At 55.1% G+C, this 22,043-nt stretch overlaps 1 protein-coding gene across 4 annotated transcripts in view; it reads left to right on the forward strand.

The window, feature by feature from the left end:
- Nucleotides 1-22,043, forward strand: part of OSBP2 (oxysterol binding protein 2) — a 178,309-nt gene that overhangs the window by 132,259 nt on the left and 24,007 nt on the right. For all 4 annotated transcript variants that reach the window (XM_058690831.1, XM_058690834.1, XM_058690833.1 and 1 more), the window contains one exon: nt 14,225-14,481. In XM_058690831.1, coding sequence (XP_058546814.1) covers nt 14,225-14,481 — 257 coding nt within the window. The remainder of the gene's footprint in view (nt 1-14,224; nt 14,482-22,043) is intronic.

Consider the following 22,043-nt stretch of genomic DNA (forward strand, 5'->3'; position numbering starts at 1 on the left):
CAGCACGTTTGAGTGAGGCAGGGAGGAGTTACAACGGGCATCAAACAGACAGATGAGGTTATCTTAAGAATTGCCGGGGATTGTTTCTTTGCTACTTTATGCTTTTCTCTACAGAGCTTTTCAGCTTTTCTACCATAAATGTGAATCATTTTTATGGCCAGGTAATTAGGGCCGCTATTTGTGGCACTGTGTTGACCACTTTATAGGCATTAACCCATTTTACAGATGAAGAACTGAAGGTTAAGATATTAAATAGCTGTACAAGGTCACAGTGGTAATAAATTCCAGGTCTGCTAGACTCATGAAAGGGGAGAACATCTCTTAGGCAATTAAATGAGAGGGGCTACTGTATCCCCTTGTTCGTTTAAGACACGGATTTGCCTCTCTGCCAAAAAGTGGAACATGGTATGAGACTCTACCTTGACAGGGACCCTGGGTCTCTTCCTCGCCCTCCCTGCAGAGTTCCGCCAGGGCCAGGGGCCCCACCTGCCCCCCTGCAGCCAGAAGAGGGGGTAGGGTGCCTGGAGAAGGTCTGCAGGGTGGGAAAGAGGATCTTTGCAAGGACTGTGTAGTGAGGCCTGGCCAAGAGGGTGAGTCACAGGGCACCTGGGTTGTGATTCACTTCACTTTGGATTCCTGCCGTAACTCAAGAGCCAGGGGCAGCATAAAGGAAGACCCTGAACCTGGACCTTTCTCCAGGTTCACCTGGGTTGTGATTCACTTCACTTTGGATTCCTGCCGTAACTCAAGAGCCAGGGGCAGCATAAAGGAAGACCCTGAACCTGGACCTTTCTCCTAATCCCAGAGCACCATAATCCTCCCCACCACTCATGCCTGCATGCTGCTGCAGCTCGCAAAACACTTTTCTACCCGTTGTCTCTGGTGTCATCCATTCATTCAGCGGGTTCCTAGTTAGCATTTCCTCCGTGCCTGGCTTGAGTGTGTGAGGATCAACCAGGAAGACATGGCTCCTAGTGATGGGACCCTTCTCCCCACCCTGGGGCCCCCTGCCTCAGCTCACTCCTTGTCATTGACGCCTAGAGGCAGCTGCATGTGGAAAGTTCTTTAGTGTGGTTACATGGGCATTAGATGGTTTCCAAGGATAAGCAGCCGTGGCTGTCTACAGGCCAGGAAAATGTAAACTAGTAGTTTCCAGTGACCTGCTCAACAGCACTGGCGCCGTCTGGGACAGATCAGTGGGTTCTCTCTCACGTGTAGGTTGCCAGACCTTGCTTTAGAGTTTAGTTCCCCTTGCTTTGGCCTTGAGACAGATGTCTGCGCTGAGCAAAACCCCCAGATGGGGTTCCTTGTGGTCCATTAAAGGATCATTCTCCCTGGTCCCATGCCCATTAACCAAGGGTTCAGGTGAAAGCTGCAGCTTCTTGCCCCAGTAAGCTTACACTGGGGGAGGGGGCTGCAGTAGCATGGGGCCCAGCCCCCATGCAACTGCCTCCAGCTGGCCGGGGAGCAACCCACTTCTGCACCTTGGGACCCTGGGGCGAGACTCAAACCAAGCAAGACAAGGCAGGCAAGTGAACCAGAAGCCCTGGGAGGGGGGTCAGCTCCCTGCAGTGCTAGAGCCTGAACAGCACCCCTATTCCTTCAAGGACACCCCCTAGAAGTGGAAGCTCAAGGTAGGCTAGGCACTCTGCCGGACGGAGGAGGCCGTGGGTGGCAGGTTGGCCTCAGCATCACAGCAGCTGCCATAATTGGAGCATGCACCTCTATTTTTATGTTCCATCTCTGTGCCAGTATTCATTTCCCTGGAGGAGGTGGGCCCTGCTTCCAGAGCTGTTCAGTATCCTCAGAATACTGTGTGTGTGGCTCCTGATCACAGCCTTCTGCTGAGTAGGGGAGGCACCAGGTTCTGTGGGCATCCTGTCAGTCGTGTGTACTTATTTTTCACCCTTCACTGTGGCTCCTGGCTTTGACCCTGTGCCCCAGCCCCCTCCAAGTGAGAGGAAAAGAGATGGGTTTCTTTGCCCTTGGGGATTTTTGCCAGCCTTCTGTTTGCTGGAGTCTGTAGCCTGCCAAGGGGTCCCAGTGAGTGTTTTTTCCTGGGAAGATCAGAGATTTGGCTGCCACAGATGTGTTTGTGGGATGAGGGTTCTGCCTCTTTGCAGCTCCAGCAGAATGGAAGGAAAGCCCAGTTTCTATGTCAGCCTAGGGTGCCCATCCCTCAGCCCCCATCCCTTGGCCTTGTTGATAGCTGTCCCTAGTTAGGGTTCCACCCCTGTACCCCACTCCAGAGGAAGTTGCCAGAGAGCCCAGATGTCTCACTGGGACCCCGATGCCCTCAACACACCCTGTGCTGGTCACCAGTGAAAGAGGAGGGGAGATGAGTCACAGACCAAAGGCCAAGACGACGATGGTACTCTGGCTTGTGTTTTCCATCTGCCTGCTAGGATCTCACAATTTATTATTTATTATTATCTGATTTTTCCGTCCAATCAGATCCTGACCACCTTCTAGTGCCCTAAAGGCCGAGCTTCTCCAAGCATTGAGTCACACTTGCCCCCCTTTGGGGAGGGATGTCATTCATCCTATTTTCCAAAGTTTTTTGTTTTCTATCATCGATTCCTTTTTTTGCAGAACTCCCTACAGGACCAATGCCCCACAGGACCTACTTAGGGGAAAGCAGACCTTCCCCAGTCAGGAAGGACTGGCAGTGCCTTGGCAGCCACTCCCATGCCCATGAGCCCTCGGTGGCTCCCTGTCACATGTGACCTGGTCCATGTGCTTCACTGTCCAGGACCGAGGCCTCCGACCTGCCTCATGCACTGCATGTCAGGAGTGCTCATACTCAGTGCTCCGGCCTGGTGCTCCCGCTCCTTCCTCTCGCTGTAGCATCACCCCTCTATAGTATATGCATCTGTAAGGCAGCCACCTCCTCCTAAAGGCCTCTCGGGGCCCTACCCCAGCCTGAAGTCCCCTCCCCAACACTCTCACCCCGGGGCTCCTGAGCCCCTTCTCTGTCAGAGGTCCGAGGCTCCCTGTGCACTCAGGAGCACCCAAATACCTCTTAGCCTCCCTCTCCCCCCTTGCTTGAGTGGGGCAGAGTGCTGGTGTGTCTCCTCCAGGGCAGGGGACCAGAGGCACAGCGCCACCCCTCCCCCCCCCCCCCCCCCCCCAGTAAGTCTCGCCTCCCTGCCTGCCCACTCCAGGGCAGGCATGGGCCTCATCTCAGGGCTGGGTGCAGGCAAGCTGCTGCAGGACCCCCGTCTCCAGGGATATGGAGTGGGAGGTGCCATCAGGCTCTCTGTACATGCTGCCAATTCCAGCTCCACTTCTTGGGAACCTTGGGGTCTTGGGCATGATCCTTAGCTTTCCACGCCATCCTTTCCTCTTTGGGTGTGATTCTTGCCGAGTACTGTGTTGGATGTGGGAGCGACACAACGTATGGAAGCTCAGGGCAGGCAGTCACTGAGCAACCAGGCCGTTCATTCTCAGACCCACTGAAGTCACTTGACATCCCGCAGACCTGCCTCAAGGCCTGTTTCTGTTCTCAGCAGCCAGCTGATTAGATTCTGCGATCAAATTCCGGCAGCTTAACAAACCTCCCGAAATCTAAAGAAAAGCCACCAAAACTGCTGTAATTGAATTTTCAGGGCGCTAACATTGCAGCTTGGAAATGGCTGTTTTCTGCCAAGAGTGCAGTGCCCCCGCGGTTCTCACTTGAAAGTGATACCTGCTTTGTTTGTGTCTCCTCAGAGGCCCTGCAGTGGGGTGTCTCTTTGCACAGCCAGACTGCAAACTACGAGGATGCGCTCCCTGCGCAGAGTCCTTCTGGCTCAGGATGGGGATGAAAGTCCTCCCGGTGGGGCATCTGGGAACCCCAGGGAGATGTGGCCACTGAGGGAGGAAAGGGAGCAGTGCCTGTCCCCATTAACCGTGTTGCTGGCTCAAGGGGGCACCACTGGGTCAGGGTTAGTCCTGCTGGTGATGTAAGTGCCCGGCAGCTGCCGCTGGGAAGTTGGGTCTCAGCCCCCAGGCGCAGTGGGGCCCATCTGCACTAATGCAGGCTCCAGCCATGTGGCAGGGGCAGGGTCTCTCTCCCTGTGGAAGGCCAGGACAGGGCCAGTGGGGCCAGCCTGGGGCGAGCAAGGACACACAGACACTGAGACAACGTGGGTCCTAGGCCTCGGGGAAGTAGCCATCTGCCAGACAGAGTAGAGGAGGAAAGAAATCCAGGCAATGGGGCCAAAGTGGAAAAACACCGAGGCTGTGAGGTCTCCACCTGAGGTACAGGGTGAGCTGAAGAGCCGGGAAGGAGAAGCAAAGAGGGGCAATGGCAGGTGCTGCTCCAAGCTGGGGCCTGAGCATGGGGGCCGGGGAGTTCCTGCCTTTTTGGCACCCAGAGATGGATGAGCCTTCTGAATGTTCCTCAATGTTCCTCCCTGCCCAGGACCCTGCTGGGGCCTCTGTGCTTGTCCCTCCACCCCCATAGACCTGTCCTCTTTCCATGTGGTCAGGACCCATCGCTGCACCACCTCCTCATAAAACTCATCCAGTCTAGTGCTGGGTGCAGGTGCAGAGGGGGAGGGGTGTGTGCTTGGCTCCCTCTGGCCTTGGCCTTGCCTGTCCTGAGGTCCCTTCGCAGCCAGGGCCTCATCTCCAGCATATCTCCAGCATAGCATGTGAGGGGAGGGGGGGGGGGTCCCCTGGCCATCTCGTGCCTTGATCCCAAGGAGTTCATGGGCAGGTGAGGGCAAAGCCAGGCTTCCCAGAGAAACAAGCAAGAGGTAGTACAATATGGGGTGGCCCCAGGGCCTGTGACTCCCGCATCCCCACCGTGTCTCCCTGCCCTCTCCAAACCAGCCTTCACAGCCTTTTGTTAGTTCCAAGCTTGTGTTTGCTGCCCCTGACAGGGCTTCCCCACCCAGAAACCTGATCCATTTTCCTCCAAAGATGAAAAAAAAAAGCTCTACTTCTAAAAATAGCCTACCTGGCTCCACTGCACTATTTCCATAGCAACCCATTCCTTCCCAGGAGGCCCCCCAGTGATAGAGGGTGAATGAGGGTCCCAGCCCTGGTGCGGGTCCCCAGCGGGCTCCTCAGCCAGAGCTGGATATTAAAGGCATTGAGGAGAGCCCGAGTGGGGAGCAGGGGCCAGGGCACAGCCAATATACAGGGACTCTCTCCCTGTAGCTCCCAGCCTCTACGATTTGAAGTAAACTCAAGACTGGTTCTGTGCAAAAGTGAGCTATACTGATAAGGGTGACAGGGATTTTGGTGGGCCACAGACCAGTAACTCCCAGTTCTGCCCTGGTTGCACACTGGCTGCTTAAATCCTTTTCCAGAGCAGATATTGATATCCCCAAGCATATGGATGAGCGCACTTAACCCAGAGCACGTGGGGTCAAAGCAGGACTGCCTGGCCCAGAACCCAGCTCCTCCCTGGGTTAGGAAGATATATGTGCCGGGCTTTTTTTTTTTTTTTTTTTCAACGTTTTTTATTTATTTTTGGGACAGAGAGAGACAGAGCATGAACGGGGGAGGGGCAGACAGAGAGGGAGACACAGAATCGGAAACAGGCTCCAGGCTCCGAGCCATCAGCCCAGAGCCTGACGCGGGGCTCGAACTCATGGACCACGAGATCGTGACCTGGCTGAAGTCGGACGCTTAACCGACTGCGCCACCCAGGCGCCCCATATATGTGCCGGGCTTTGAGGGGGTACAGAGGAATTTGTGAGGCCTCTGTGCCCAGGTAGAGGTCTCCACATTTAATGAGAGAGCATCCAGGAACCACACCCCAGGGCAGCAAATCAAACATGATGATGCAGGACAGGTGAGAATGTGGCCTGCTGTGCAGCTCAGCCACAGCTACTTGGTGTGGCCCCTAAAGATGTCCAAGGCCTGGTTTCCAGAACCTGTGCATGGCAGAGGGGCTTTGCAGATGTATTTAGGAATGTTGAGATAGGGAGACTCTCCTGGATTATCCACCTGGCCCAGTAGAATCACAAGCATCCTTATAGGAGGGAGGAAGGAGTCTGAGAGTCGCAGAGATGCTACTCTCTTGGCTTTGAGGATGGAGGCAGGGGCCACAGGCCGAGGAACAGGGGCAGCCTCTACAAGCCAGAAAAGCCACAGGAACAGAGTCTCCCCTGGAGCCTCCAGAGGAATTCAGCCCTGATTTTAGGGCTGATATCAGGGCCCTAAAACACCTTGATTTTACAACTTATGACCTCAACAACTGTAAGGTAATGAATAAGCGTTGTTTTAAGCTGTCTTTTTCATGTCCTAGGGTCGCCATCACAAATCACCACAAACTGGTGGCGTAAAACCACAGAAGTTTATTCTTGCACAATTCTGGATGCCAGAAGTCTGAAATCAAGGTGTTGGCACAGCCGTGCTCTCCAAAGGCCTGAGAACCTGTTCCAGGCTTTTCTCAGCTTCTGGTGTTGCCGACAACAGTTGGCATAGATCTTTGGCTTGTGAATACATCCTTCCCCTAGGTCTCTGTCTCTGTTATCATGTATATTTCTGTGTCTTTTCTCCTCCTCTTATAAGGACATCAGTCATAGATTAAGGACCCACCCTATTCCAGTATGACCTCATCTTAACCAATTACCTCTGTAACTGGAATGTAACTTTACATTCTGAAGTTCCAGGAAGGACATGAATTTTGGGGTGGGGGTCAGGGAACACTAGCCAAGCTAGTATAGCAACTAAGTGTTGGAAACTCATACACTCAGAGAGCTTGCTGTGGATGGGAGGCCACTGCCACACTCTGCTGGCCTGGCCATGTTGGACAGAGAAGTTGTGACTGCTGCCTTTATAACACTGGTAACCTGAGTTTTGTGGATTTATTCTCTTCTAACAAAAAGTTCATTCTGGTGTGTAGCTGGTGAAAGCTGATGGGTATTTTAGGAATCCGTACTTTTCTGGAAATGGTGGTGTCTGAGAATAGGCTGGAACATTTGTTTTATATGGCCTCGCTGTCTCAAGAGCTGCCTGTGCCTTGTCCTGAGTCTGCCTTGGAGGCCAGATCAGTTGTTCTTTCATGTTTCATAGTCTGGAGCTGCTATTTGCTTCTGTTGCTTTAGTGAAGGAGGCTTGGGAGTGCCACTGGCCAAGGAATGTCAGGCCAAGCTCCTCAGCAGTTACTGAGAAGTTGTTTTTGCTAGAAGGTGCAGGTCCTCTTTGGCCCAGCGCCCTCTCTGGGGAAGATGAAGAGCAGAGTCGGCTTCTCCATCTTCCATGTCCATCGTCCTTGTTTCAGAAGCCACAGACTTCTGAAACATCTCTAGATATTTCTAGATGGCAATGCAACTCACCAGGATTCCTGCTTAGTCGCTTTTCTGTGAAGGTTTGATCTGAGTGTTAGCGTGCTGGGATCAGCCGTACACAGACAGAGCAAAGGCCTGGGGAAGCGAGGTGGGAGTTCAGCAAGATGGCCCTGGCAGCCCTGCTGGGAGGCACAGAAGGGGAGAAGCCGGTCCTTTGCAAAGTGGGGCATGAGCATTGCCCGTGCAGAAGTCCCATGCTGCCTGCATCCTGCCAGAGGCCCTCATCTTGCCCCCTTCAGCTCTCCTGTACTCCCTATCACTGCCCCTCAAGTTAGGTTCCCTGGGGTCATTGTCCTCTGTGAGCTGTGTCCTTGGAGGCCAGCAGTGTGGGGATGTGGGCTCCTGCCCTGACTCTGGTGGCCTTGGCCCAGACACCACCTGCCCTGAGCCTCAGCCATCTCGCAGAGATGAGGGCACAGGGTGGCAGGGTCCTCAGGCCCCCCCAGTGCAGACACTCTGGCTCTGTCCTCCTCCTGGCAAACCTGACAGTTTCGGAGGGGGCATGAGATGACCTCGGCTGGGAACAGCAGGGCAAGATGAGATGCATTAGTCCTGCAATAAAGAGAAATCACTGTGCAGGGTGAGGGTGGGCACTCGCTCCGGGACTAGAGGATAGTGCATGGTCTCCCAGAAGCCAGGGTGTCTCTCCTGGCCTTACTGCTTATCTCCCAGGCCAGATGCACAGAGATCCCCGCAGTGTGGCCAGCACTGAGGGGTGGAAAATGGCCATCATGACAGGGCAGGGGGGACGTGACACCCCAACTCTGCCACTCACATAGGATCCATCCTGCTCTGAGCCTCAGTTTCCTCACCTGTAAAATGAGGGTGCTAAGGGTGCAAGGATAGGATGCTGCCATCTCATCCAGCTGCTTCATCGCTGCGGGAAGCTGCCTCTTCCAGACCTTGCTTCCTGAGCTGCTGAGACCCAAGCTGGGTCTGAGTGCAACTCATGCAGCATTTCCGGAGGGCACCAGCGAGGCGCAGAGCCAGCCAGAAGCCAAATGAGTGAAACAGAGCAACTGACTGCAGGGAGCTTGGCGGAGGCAGCCAGTGAGGGGCACTGCAGGGCCAGCATGACAGTGCATGTCCCGGAGAGAAGGGGAAAGATGAGCCCCGTGAAGGGATAGAGATTTGACAGGAAGGATGGGCAGAAGGATCCTCACCAAGCTAAGGGCAGGTGCCATGTGCACTTTGGGGTCCTTTCACTGGCCCTTTTGCTCGTACCTGCTGCCCAGTAAAGGCAGTCCCCGTCCTCTCCTATCTTCCCCCACCCTCAGGCTGTGCTGAGAGAAAAAGTGAGCCCCAGCACTCTGCCCCAGCAGACCTGAGTGCCCGCGCTCAGCGCTGTGGGCTCCTGATATCAGCAGCTTGTGCGTGACATGTGATCAGAGGCCAGCCTCCCACCGCCTGGGGAGGAGGCTCTGATAGCAGCAGTGCTCCCCAGGTACTCCCCTCCTGGGAGAGGTATCTGGATCATCTGCCCAAAAACCCAGGCTCTGAGCCCTCAACAAATGCACCTTAGCCACTTGGAAAGAGCCTGCCCAAGGTCTAGGCCATATCTGACAGACTGGGGGCTCAGTCAAAGCAAATTACAGCTGCCATTGCTGCTGCTCCAGCGTCTGACCTTGACCAAGCACCTCTCTCCTTCTGGGCCTCAGTTTTCCCATCTGAAAGCAAAGGCATGGGCCTGGAGGCAATGGGCACAACGGAAAAGCATCCATGCTCTGGAGGGAGTTTGTGGACCAGTCTGCCTTCTTGGGTTTATCCTGGCCATGCCACAACCATCCTGTGTCATCCGACAGCCTAAGAGGCTGCCAGAATGCTCTTGCCATGCTTGTATCAGCTGACAGCAACTGTGAAGAAAACGGGAGAAGTGAGTGGAGGAGACAGTGAGGGCTGGGAGCCATGCTCCTCCATCACCTCCTCTTGTCCTGTTGAGCCACCCTCACCGTTAGACACTTGTCCTTTATCTGAGGGCCAGAGTCTGCCTCCCCAGAAGCTCTACCAGTTGTTCTGAATGGAGACAAAGCAGCAGCTGAGGAGGGGCCCAGAAAAGTAGGACATTTTCTGATGCTCTCCACAGTGGCCCTGAGAAGCCCTAGAAGGTGCCACCACAGCTGAGCCTGGGGCCACATCCTTGCCCGCTGGCCTCCCTCCCTGCCTCAGCACTTCAGCAGTGCAGCTCTCCCACCCCCAATCCCCCACTCCTGGCTTAACCCCTGGGCCTTATGCAGAGACACCACCTGCTAGGGATCCACTGGCTCCTTCCCAGTCTCCACTGAAACTCGGCTGGGGCCGAGCCCAGGTCGGCACCGGGTCCTGGCTGATAAAACATTTCACCCTCCCAGTGCTCAGGTAGACCTCCATTTAAAGGACCAGCATTTTCTAGAAGGTCATGGAGGGGCATTGGGTTCAGCCACCACATGAAAACCAGGGTGTGCTTCTCTGAACGTTGCATCTTGTTTCCCAGGCCAGATGCACAGAAATCCCCTCGGTGTGGCTGCTGCTGTTGCTGGGGATAATCCCACCTGATGTGGCCCACCTGACACTCAGTTGCATCCCAGACCTGTGAGGTGGGTGTTGGTGTCTTTGCTGTCCACCCGAGGATCCCAAGGCTCAGAGAAGGAAGACAGCCACACAAAGCAGCATTCATGCCTGTTCACTCTGACCACCTCATTTTTATACCACCCCAGGACAACCTGGCAGCCCCCACCCCCAAGAACTGCTCAGCGTACTAAATCCTGGCCTTCACATGGGCTTTGAGGCAGGCAAGGGGGCCCTCTGTGCCCAGGAGCATGGCTTTGACTTGGCCCTAGATTTCAGTTCCTGCTGTTCTTGTATTAATATACAAAACTGCAAAATTTCTATAGGATTTTACATTTGTGGATGGTTTCGTGTTTGCTGTTTTGTGGAGATGGGGACTGAACAGAGGGGATACGTGGGGTCATAAAAAGCGTGAGAGTCCAAGACCATAAACTTGAGAGCCATAGGGCTGAACAACTTTGTGCATACAAGTGTTTGCCTTCCTTTGGACCAAATTCCCCACCAATAGAGTCCCCCTATCAAAGGAAGAAGCGGGGGGCATCTGGGTGGCTCAGTCGGTTAAGTGTCCAACCCTTGATCTCAGCTCAGGTCATGATTTCCATGGTTCATGGAATTAAGCCCCATGTCCAACTCTGCACTGACAGCATGGAGGCTGCTTGGGATTTTCTCTCTCTCTCTCTCTCTCTCTCTCTCTCTCTCTCTCTCTCTCTCTTTCTCTCTCTCTCTCTCTCTGCCTCCTGTCTCTCCTCTGCTGTTTCTGTCTCTCAAAAAAAAAAAAAAAACTTGAAAGGGAGAAGCTGAAGAGCCATTTTCAAAAATTTTTTTTTAATGTTTATTTATTTTTTTGAGACAGAGACAGAGCATAAACAGGGGAGGGTCAGAGAGAGGGAGACACAGAATCTGAAACAGGCCCCAGGCTCTGAGCTGTCAGCCCAGAGCCTGACGCGGGGCTCGAACTCACGGACCGCGAGATTATGACCTGAGCTGAAGTCGGCCGCTTAACCGACTGAGCCACCCAGGCGCCCCTGAAGAGCCATTTTCAGAACTCTTGACGGGTATCTGCCAGTTTATCCTTCAGAAAGCCTAAGCTAATCCAGCACCATTCATTCTTTTTTCTAACTTGACTAGTATCACATTAGTTTTATTTACATCTCTAATAATGAGTTTCATCTCTCTTTCCAGTGTGAGTCTGCTCATTGCAAGGACCCCTGACCCCAAACTGAGACCTGGGGACTCAGCATGGTCAGGGTTCATCATTTAAAAAAATTTTCTTTTAATGTTTATTTTTGAGAGAGAAAGGGACAGAATTCAAACAGAGAGGGACAGAGAGAGAGGGAGACAGAAGAAGAAGCAGAATCTGAGCTATCAGCACAAAGCCCCCTCGTAGGGGCTCAAACCCATGAACTGTGAGATCATGACCTGAGCCGAAGTCAAACGCCTAACCGACTGAGCCACCCAGGTGCCCCAGGGTTCATCATTTTAGAGGCAGAGTCCCTTTCCTGGTTCAGCTCTGCTTCCACCCAGGCTTGGGTGGGGGTTCACAGCACTATGCTCAGGAATGTGTCTGAACAGCCATGACCCTGTGGGAAAGCGAGAGGCTGGGCCGCACATCAGCTTCTGAGTGACATCTACCCGCTCCTCTTAGAGGACTGGCTGGGGACGGGCACTGCCTGGGAGTGCGGCCATCACTAGATGGTCATGGCCTTGGGGCTCGGTGGGTGCTGGGTGGGTGCTGCCATCAGCACATCTGGGCTGGGCTCAAGGGTCCTGTTCTTTCCAACCCCTGGCCTCCTGTGGCTACTCTGGCCCTTCAGTCTGCTCATCCTGCCACTTACCACCCATCTCATCTTTCCCAGGGACCTCTATTTAAATGCCCACACTCTCCCTCTTGCCAAGGGATGAAGGCCCAGGCTCCTTAGCTGTGCCAGAGGTCCTTTACCATCCCCCCTCTCCAGTCAATTCCTCGGTGCCTCACTCCTGCTGCTCATGCCTCTCTCCAGACACTATACTGGTGTGCGTGACCTGCTACCTCCATGCATGCCACTGAGAATCGTGGATGGGCCTCGTGAAAAGCCCAAGATCATTCATTCCATCACTCACCCACTCCCTCCCTCCCTCTTGCCCTGCCCACACACCCGCCCTCCCTCCCTCATTCTCCTGATCTCACTGTCCCTCTGGGAGAGACTCTCCTTGCCCATCCCCATAGAATACACTGTGCTGGTCAGTAACCGCTGACCCAAGAATCTTCCCATCCCTGCCCGAACAACACAGCTCACAGCTTGGGAGCAGAACAAGTACATCCTCATGTCCCCGGCCACTGGACCTGAACTTGGACCCTAAGAGCTGCTTACTAAGGTGTACTGCATAACAACGAGTTAAGTAGAGGTGTGGTTACCCACCTCTCCCCACCACACAGACAGATGCTCAGAGGTAGCCTAGTCATGCCTCTCATCAGTTCTTGCTTAGAGCACAGAGGGTCCCGTTCAGGCTGACCCGCAGCCAGCGTGTCCCCACACACCCCTCCCAGCGTACAACTGCAGCTGTTCTGACAGGTCGGTGGCTGACCAATCTGGTTGTTGGACATGTTGAACCTGGAAAGGTGACAGGAGATTGCATTGTAACTGAGAGACCAGGCTCTAAGCCAGACAGACCTGGATTCAGAAACAGCTCTGCCCCCTTGACAGCAGGGCCCTAAACTGGTGGCTTGGTGTCTCAGAACCTGCGTTTTCTCATTTCTCACTGTCTGCTGACCACCATGAGGCTCAGCATTCACACTGATCAAGCGAGGGGCCCAGACACTGACCCAGCACGTGTGGTCTCCTGACACTGGGTCATTTCTGCGCTGTAGTTGGGCTGGCTGTGGTGGGCAGAGGGAGAGCCCTCTCTGCCCCAAGCCTGGATGCTGGCCGCTAGCCCCCATGACCAGTGGGGACAGGGTTGCAGTGGACACTGTACCCCCAGCCTCCAACCCACCCAGGCCCCACGCTGCTGGCTGTCCTGGCACTGCCACCAGCTCAGGGCATGCTAAGAGCAGTAACTCAGCCGTGGCCACCCCCACGCACCCTGCCTGCCGTGGGAAGAACTCTATTCTGTCACAGTATACTCCTTTTTTTTTTTTAATTTTGTATCTTGGGTTACAGATTTCCTTTACAAAAAAAAAAAAAGTTTTGTGCTGATTATTTCTGAAGAAAGACATTTCAGAAACTCCTGGGAGTTACAGGTTCTGGGTTCTTTATTGTCCTGTGCCGTCTATTAAAGCAGCAGCGGGGGCCAGGCGAGCTGCCCACCTACCCCACCCACTGCAGTGCACCCCCTCGGGGTCCCCATAGCCCCGCCTCCCTTTGGACACAGCCAGGGCTGGCAGTGGGCTGGGCTCCAAGGCACCCCGAACTCCCAGGAAGGGCACCTGGGCAGCTTTGTGAGAGGTGAGAGGGGTTGGCACAGAGGAGAGTGGGCACCAGCCTGGCCCACTCACAGAGGCCCCAGCAGCCTGGCATGAAGAAAGTAGCTGTAAAGGCAGACAGACTAGCTGGGTGGCCTGGGGCATGACTTCACCTCTCTGGTCCTCAGCTACCTGTCTGTCCCTGGGGGGTGGTATAGTCCCTCGCCTGACAAGGCCATGGAGATGCTACAGCCAGCGTCTGGACAGAAAGACATTTGATAAATGAGAGGGGCCCGGCTACTGCAGGGGAGTTGGGTGGGGCCTGTGGGAAGATGACATGGGGCAGAAACAGGGCAGGGGAGTACGGCCTGGGGGGTCTTCAGGCAGGCTTTGAAGATAGGGTGGCATTGGGCTGGGGCTGGGTAGGGGTGAGACCTCTGAGAAGGTAGGGGAGGTGTGAGGAGGTTTCAGGCTGTAAAGACACAGGCCCCAAGCATGAGCACTCAAGTGTCGCAGGCAACAGGGGGCAGCTGGGCATGGCTGGGCATGGGCAGAGAGCAAAGTGAGGCCGGCAGGAAAGTGTGGGTCAGTTTAGGCTGAGCCTGTGATGTAGGGAAAGGAGCCTGCCTTCATCCGGGGTCCCTGGTCTGCAACGAGAGCTGCTCCTCACAACAGCCCCCACCTCTCCACCCAGCACAGTCCACCCTGGCCTGTAAGGTGCAGCTTAGGGGACTGGTGCCCCATATGCAGGCGGGTGCCTGCAGGCCTTCTCCCCCAAAGTGCAGGCCGGGCCTTGTCCATCAAGCTGGTCTCCCCTTGCATCCCCTCCGCCTGACTCAGGAGGGCCTGTGCCTACCCTGGAAGGCTGGCCAGGAGCAGGAGCTGGCACCATCCAGTGCACTCTTTTGAGTGGCTCTATCTGCTCCTTCCTCCTGGGCCCAGGCCATGTAGGCCCCTTGGTGCTGTGCTGGTTGGTTAATAACCATGGCGACTCGTTTTCCTTCCACAGATGACTCTGGGGACGAAGACGACGAGACTGCCTCTCCAGCTGACAAGAGCGAGCTACACAGCACCATCAAGAGCCTCTCCTTGAAGTTGGACGACCTCAGCACGTGCAATGACCTCATCGCCAAGCACGGTGCCGCCCTCCAGCGCTCGCTGAGTGAGCTGGACAGCCTCAAAATCCCATACGAGAGCAGTGAGAAGCTGAAGGTTGTGAACGAACGGGCCACCCTCTTCCGCATCACCTCAAATGCTATGATCAATGTAAGTGCCCACTTGCATCACTGCCTTGGCCCAGGGCTCCCCAGAAGGGAAGCGGCTCCCCGACACCAGCACCACAGTCCCTGAATGGGCGGCCAGGGTGCTTGACAAACCAGGACTCCGTTTCTTGGTGGCTTCAGGTCATTTCCCAAAGCTGGCTCCCTCCTGTGTTCTTTGTGATCGTCTGATGGAAACCAGAGTGGGGGTTGGAATCTCGAGGCTTGCAGGTGATTCGGGCCTAGCTGAGGAAGCCCAGGGCCCGAGTTGAGCAGGTGGCTCTGCCCACACATTAGGGACACAGCTGCCACGTTGACCCACAACAACTGCTACTGCTCTTTCCCCTAGTTCACCACTCAGATGTAACAGGATCAGGACCCACTAACCACAGGGGCATGTACGCGGGTAGAAGATGGGCATTGGGGGTTCCTTTAGCCAGAAGAGCTTAAAGATGAACCTGCCATCATGGGTCATACCAACCTGATAGTAGCCAAATGAGTAGCCACGGTCTGTAAATTAAGAGGCACAGCCTTGGGGGTCATTGCTTTCCATGGGTTTCTAGAAATCACATTGCTGTGACTGGGAGCTGGGAGGGTCTTTTCATAGTGGCAGAGAATATAATGCTTAACTGTGCTTCTGGGACCTTCTCCCTTCTGCCTGGTAAGTTTTTCCCTGAGATGTGTATGCTCTTCTAGGCCTCTCCCATGCAGACACAGGTCTCACTGCAATAGCCTCCTCCCAGGGACGGCCCCCAGGAGGAACACATCAGGACCAGGGTGGCATGTTGGCAAAGGGACCAGAAAGGGGAGATGTGGAGAAATGGAGGCCACCTCAGAGAAGGCGGCCCATGTCCAGAGAAGGTGGTTCAGGCAGACCATCAGGCTGGCCACAGACAATGGACTGTACTGGTGCCCAGCAAGCGCCAGATGGGGGATCCAGCCTCCAAGTCAAGGGGTTCATACCAGAGCAGGGTCAGGAGTTGGGACTAGGCTGTACATCCAGGGCAGGGTGGGAAGGTGGAGGCTGGAGCCCACTGCAGGCCAAGACCCCTGGGCAAAAGAGACCCTGGGGCATCAGAGACTTGCCCCGAGCCTGATTCACTGGGACAATGGGCAGTCCATTCGGGGCGAGTAGACCACATCCACCACCCACACCCACCCTGCCACTGGAGCCACCCCTGGTGCAGGAGGAAGCCTTAGGAATCTGTACCCTGGGGCCTGGGGCTGAGGACGTGCGCCCCTCTTCCCAGGCACAGCATCCACAGTGCTTGGCTCCCTGAGCTCAGCAAGTGCAGACCTTTGTCCACAGCACTCAGGGGTATTTGGTGCTTGCCTGCTGAGAGGCTGCTGGGTCACAGCCGTGAGGCCGCCCTGTGGGTTAATCCCATCATTGGTCATACTGTCATCTTCCTGTGTTAACCCTCTCGGCCAGCTGGCCTCCTTACAGCCCCCAGACTCTACGGGTCTGGGTCACCGCACTTCTTCCAGTGACAGGCACAGATATTAAGCATTTAATGACACGATGGTACATTTGTATTTCCCGTCCATCCTAGAAGCCATCCTCACGTGAGGCTTCCCTGGCTCTGCCTCTCCGCCTCCTGAGACTGAAGCCGCTTTGTCTTGAGCAAGCAGTTTTGGCTTTTCCCAGATAATGAACTTCTCAACTGGCGTCTTTAATAGCAATCTTTTATCAGGCATCAGAGACTTGTCTGTATTTAGGAAGCCATAAAAAGTTTGCCATATAAGTGCATAATGAATTGTTTGATGGGAAGCAAGCCCCTAGGGTTGATTACAGAAGACTGCAGTTCTGGCACCAGGAAAGTCGATCCAAGTGACCAAGAGCCATACTCCTGGCTGGGCTCTGCCCACCTGCTAGCATGAAGCTGATGTGAGGACCTCTCCCATCTACCTCCATTGTGGGGGGTGCACACAGAAGTGTGGCGTTGGCCCCAACAGGCTGTGCTAATAGCCCAGGCTCGTACAGAGGCCCGTGTTTCTACTGGGGACCCTTCCTGATGCTTCCTGCCTCACCTGGCAGGAACCGAGTCAGCTCTGGGAGCGCAGTTTACACGGTTGTCAGACACCAAATGTCTAAATTCCCTTCCCACATAGAGAGGGATCAGCTGTGTTGCCTTCACTTTTCCCCAAAGTGGCCAGGAATCTGGAGTTGTTCAGCCTTCAGGAGAAAAGTCAGAGGGACAATTAAATCTCTTTCAAATTTGGGAAAGTGTACTGATATCACAAGCATAGCTCCTAGCAGGGTGGAGAGAGCACTCCCTGGACAATTTCTAAGACCCCAAGAACTGTGGTTAGTGACACAGCCCATTCCTGTGCCGTTGCTCCCAGGCGCAGTGAGACTCACCTCGAGTCAAGCATGGCCCTTTCTGTAAGTGTTTGAGGGAACAGGACATGCAGAGGAAGTTTCTGGATCAGGAAGGTTGAACAGTATCACAGTGTTCCACCTCTTTGTGCCTTTGCCTATGCTGTACCTTCTAGAAATTTCTCCACCCTTTAGATGCCTGGTAGATCCCTTTTCATCCTTCAGAACCCCACATGGATGTTACCATGGCCAGAAGACTTTCCAAGCTTCCTGTCAGGAAAGCCATTCCTCTGGCTTGAACCCCCTGGAACCTAGGGGCACTGCTGTGCCTCACTGAGCCCACTGTGCAGAGTTTCCCCTGTTATTCTACATCTCCCCCTCACCAGGCTTTGTGCCCCCAGATCTTTTTTTTTTTTTAATGTTTATTTTTGAGAGAGATAGAGACAGAATGTGAGTGGGGGAGGAGCAGAAAGAGAGGGAGACACAGGATCCATAGCAGGCTGCAAGCTCTGAGCTGTCAGCCCAGAGCCTGACGTGTGGCTCAAACCCACAGATCAGGAGATCATGACCTGAGCCCAAGTCGGACACTTAACCGACTGAGCCACCCAGGCATCCCTGTGCCCCCAGATCTCAAGTCACCTGTGTCCCCAACAGTAGCCCAGTGGGAACACCGAATATGTGATGTTCCAACCAAAGGGGGTGTCATGTCAGAAAAGAAATTCTAAGTAGCAACATCTCATGTTTGCCTGCTGTTCACCATTTACAAAGCCATTCTTGTTCCATTTCCCCACTTGAACAAGGTCAGTCAGAAAGTAGGCCCTGTACCCAGCCCTTGGCAGGCAGAACCATGTGTCACTGCCCCATGCCACCGTTGTCACTCCACCTTGCAGAGAAATGACCCAGCCTGGTCACAGAGAAATAGGAACAGTGCTTTATGAAATTAATTCATAACTAACTGTGTTTTTCACAGGAGGGCTATACTTAGCCCCAGCCTCCCTCCCTCTACTTGTGGTTTGGTTGCTAGGACTCAGAGATTGGCCCGCAGCACAGCAGTGAACTCAGGGCAACCCCTCCCACTCTTCTTATCACCTAGTGAAGCCGTGACCACATGGTTCATGCAGTTAGGAAAGTCCTGCCTGTTGGGAATTGAACCCAGACCTGAGCAGCTTCCCACTGAGCCTTCCCAGGGCTTGGACCAGGCAGGGACTCCGCCCTACCCCCAGAGCTCACAGTCCAGAGGACTCACATAGTGACACCCTGTCACATGTGGGTGCAGCCTTCTCAAGGAGCTGCAGGGATAGCAGCTCACGTGCCCACTTTTGGAGGCCAAGTGTGTAGAAGGCCTGGCGAAGGGCTGGGGAGGTTCACGGTCGGCCGGAAGGTGAGCTCAAGCCCAGCTGACCACAGCCCACCAAGAGAGTGACCCTTGGGTGCTAATTATACATCCTGGGTGCCAGGGCACATCCTGCAAATGTAGTGGCCACAGAGTGGGGCCTGTACATGTGAGGAAAGTCACTCACAGGCAGGGAAGGGAAGTGTGAATAGTGGCCACATCTGTCTGTGGGGCCACAGCATCTGACGGACTTTCGTGCTGCAGCGTCTTGCCCATCCTCCTGCTGGGCTGGGCACCCTGTCAGAAGCCCCGGACCTTCCCCATCCAGCACAGTGCCCGGAGTCCAGGAGCCTCAGCGAATGACTGAGAGCAAGCAGGTAGTGAGAATGCAGGAGCCGCGGTGGCATGGCGTCTTCCTGGCAGAACTCCCTGGTGGGGGATTTTGTGAGTCTGATCAAAGGCAGCTCAGCAGCCCCCTGCATGGATTACTGTTTGGGTAACTGGATTAGCCTGCCATCAGAGGAGCCTCACAGCACTGTTAAATGACTTTGGTTCTTAGATGGAGGAGTCTTGAACCTCAGTGCACCTGTTGTACAGCATCCCTCTTGGGAACCAAGATGTGCCTGGTGTACTAGCATTGAGCTGGTCACACGGTTTAAGGTGGAAAATGATTGAATTAATACATATTAGTAGCTCATGCTTTGGGTGTTAGTTTCCATAAAGTGAAAAGAATAAACTCCAGTTTCATTCTCTTTTCCTGTAAATTTATCTTTGCTGTAAAGCAGAGTGTCCTGGCTTGTAGGGCGGGTCTCCAGGAAGGTGGCAGCCTGCCCCAGTTTCTTCCCGGTACTTTGCTCCTCACAGTGGCCACTGAGGTTGGTGTCATCATGGCTTCCTTGTCGTCAGCGTCATTTGTACTATTCAGGTGCCACCCTAAGGCCCAGAACAGTCATTTTGCCCAAGAGTGGCAGGCCTGGCTATTACACGAACACTTGGAGTCACAGCCATTGGCCCCTGGGCAGTCCCCAGTGCTGGCTGTGGGGTCTGTGCGCAAGGGCTGAAGTGCATCACCTGTCTCCAGGCCCAGCATACCTGGGCTTTCCTGGGTGACCTGGGCTTCCCATGGGTCGCCCTTGAGCCCTGCGTTCCAGCCTCATGGCCCCTGCCCCCGGCAGAAGAGACCCTCCAGGGGGCCAGCCTGGAGTGATGCGAGTGCCAGTTTCCCCTCCCCCGGCCTGTGGAAGCAGGCTCTATCTGCAGGTCCCAGACGATAGAGCCTGGCTGGGGAAGTGGTGCTTCTGTGACTTGCATGCGGCCCACTTCCCTGCCATTGAGCCCTGGGAACCTTCTCATGCCACCAGCTCACAGCTCCTCTTCTGGGCCGTGGCAGCCACAGTCCAATTAGAAGGCACTGAGGGCTGTGTGGCAGGTGCCGGTGTCAACTTCCTCCAGTGCTGAGCCCCCTCGGTGGGCTGGCAGCCTCTGTTCCCTACTGGCTGCTCCTCCGGGCCCTCGCAGTGCGGAAGCTGCCCCCAAGCAAGGCAGACTGCTCCTGACACAGCCCCCACCCTTGAGTTGTGAGAAGCTCCTCAGAGTTCGTGACTCGTGTTGGGGCCCAGGACTTGGCTCCTCCAACCACGTGACCACCCTATGGCCCTTAGGAGCTGAGTTCAGGTCAGCCTGACTCGCACCCACTGAGCACTTTGCAACAGGGCGATGTGCAGCTGCTGGTGGACACTGAGGCACAAGAGGCCCTCCGTGATCCCTCCGTGATCCAGTCAGGCCCTGGTCTAGGCCCTGGGCACACAGGAAACAAAGCCCAGCCTCATAGAACCTGTATCCCCTTGGGGAGATGTAACCATGCAGGTGATAGGGCATGTCCGAGGCGAAAAGATCTTCAGAGGAAACAGAATGGGCGGGTGGGGTGGGGTGGGAGGTCCCAGGCACTGACTGGCTGGAGGGGAGGGGAGCCGAGCGGAACCTGGAAGGAGGTGGGGAAAGAGCCAGTTCTGGGTTTTCAGGCAGTCCTGGAGCAATGGGAGGCCGGGGTGAGTGCTGGCCATCATGGAGGGGAGGCCTGGGGAGACAGAGCCACTCACAGGAGACTTTGTGCGCTCATGGAGAACACTGTGCTTTCCACTCTGAATGAGCCCACAGCCAAGGACTATGATCTGACTCACGTTTTAGCAAGAGCCCCCTGCTGCTTGGAGAATGAGCTACAGGCAAGGCAGGGGCAGGTGCTTAGAGCCCCTTTAGCAGGCCCTGTTGTCCCCTGTGGTGGGGTGGTGGCTTAGACTGGAGGGGGCAGCGAGGAGCTAGCGTGGCTAGCCCGGCTGCTTTGTGTGTTGACGGTAGGGCCAGCAGATCAGATGTGAAGGGAGAGATCAGGGCTCTCAGGGAACTGCAAGGTGTGAGCATGGGCCACTAGAGGAATGGGTGGCCCTTGCTGTCTGACCCCCACCTCCACCCTCACAATGCTAGACATGGACTCAGTGGTCAGTCCCATGGATTCAGGTAGGATGCAGGAGGGCCTTTCCCAGAAACAAGTTTTGTGCGGCCAGTGAGTGAGCAGAGCCGGGCAGTGGGTGAGCCCCACGGGAGACCAAAGACCAAAAGTGCCCAATGGGGACAGGAAGTGGTACTGACCAACAGAAGATGGTTACCCATCAGGCCTACCTCAAAGGGCCTGACGAGACAGCACACTCTGGGGCTCTCAGTTTACTGAGGAAGGAAGAGGCTCACGAGGGACACCCTTTGCTGCCTGCCGGAGAGCTGGCTGAGCAGGATGACGGTGCGGATCCTGACGGCAGGGACGCAGGAGAGCCTGTGGAGGGAGGCACTCAGCACATTCAGACTGGGAGGGAGTGGGCCTCCAACTCCAGTTGAAGGGAGCTGTAAGAGCAAACTGCAGGGCAGGCAGGGACAGGTGGGGGCAGACGGGGACAGGTGGGCAAGTAGGGCCAGGTGGGAGATGTATGCAGATATAGATGCAGCAACTCAGAGCACTCAGATTTGGGGCACCACAGAAATAAAGTCCCAGATCGGAACTATTTGTGCTGGAAATGCTCTGAGGCTTCTCTCAGCCTTGTTTGGAGACCACAGAGGGGTCCTTGCACCCACCCAAACAGAGCAGCGGTGAGGGGAGCTGCCTTCCCTTGTCCTTCTGGGGCCCGTGGGCAGGTTCCTGTCCAGCTGACCACTATTCTGCTCCTGACAGCTTGCTCATTTGAGGCCTGGGGAGATGAATAAAAATAGATTCCATAACTGTTTAAAATCGGTTGGCAAACTGGCGGCCAGATGGTGCTGGTTCCTGTGTGCAAGGGGTAAACTATTTTGAATGTGGAAAGGACTATTTTAAAGTTTGAATTGAAGTGAAAAGCTGCCTCCCCAATGCCATGAGTGAGCCACATCAAGGAGAAGCCATAACCGTCCCCTCGGTGTCTGGGAAGGGCTCGGCCCTGTGTGAGTCGCGCAGTCTATTCTGAGTGCTGCATGAGGAGCGGGAACAGGCAGGTGGCTGGCCCAGCCCCTGCTGAGAGGCTTGGTTTCCAGGGGCCAGGACAGTGCTGAACACCCAGCATGGCATTTTGGCTGGTCCTGACCCAGGGGGACTCTACCCCCAAGCCCCAGGTTAGCCCAACACTACTGTCCTGGCTCCAGAGGTCCCCACTCTTGGTCTTGGAGGCCTGAGATGGCTGTGTGTCTCCTGCTATAGTAGCCTCTGAGCCGTGCAGGACTAGCGTGAACCTCGACATTTCCCCTACCTGCCTTTAGGATGTGCGTACTGAGGACAGCCTACTACTTCTTGGTGGGGGGCCGGGGGTGGAGGGGGGATGTTGTTGACCTCAGTGTGTCCCCAGGTGTGAGCTTCTGGACATGCAGAGTGGCTCAGAGAGACTGTGAGTCTGCACGACTT

The sequence above is a fragment of the Neofelis nebulosa genome, chromosome 11 (assembly GCF_028018385.1).
Source record: "Neofelis nebulosa isolate mNeoNeb1 chromosome 11, mNeoNeb1.pri, whole genome shotgun sequence".
NCBI classification, from domain to species: domain Eukaryota; kingdom Metazoa; phylum Chordata; class Mammalia; order Carnivora; family Felidae; genus Neofelis; species Neofelis nebulosa.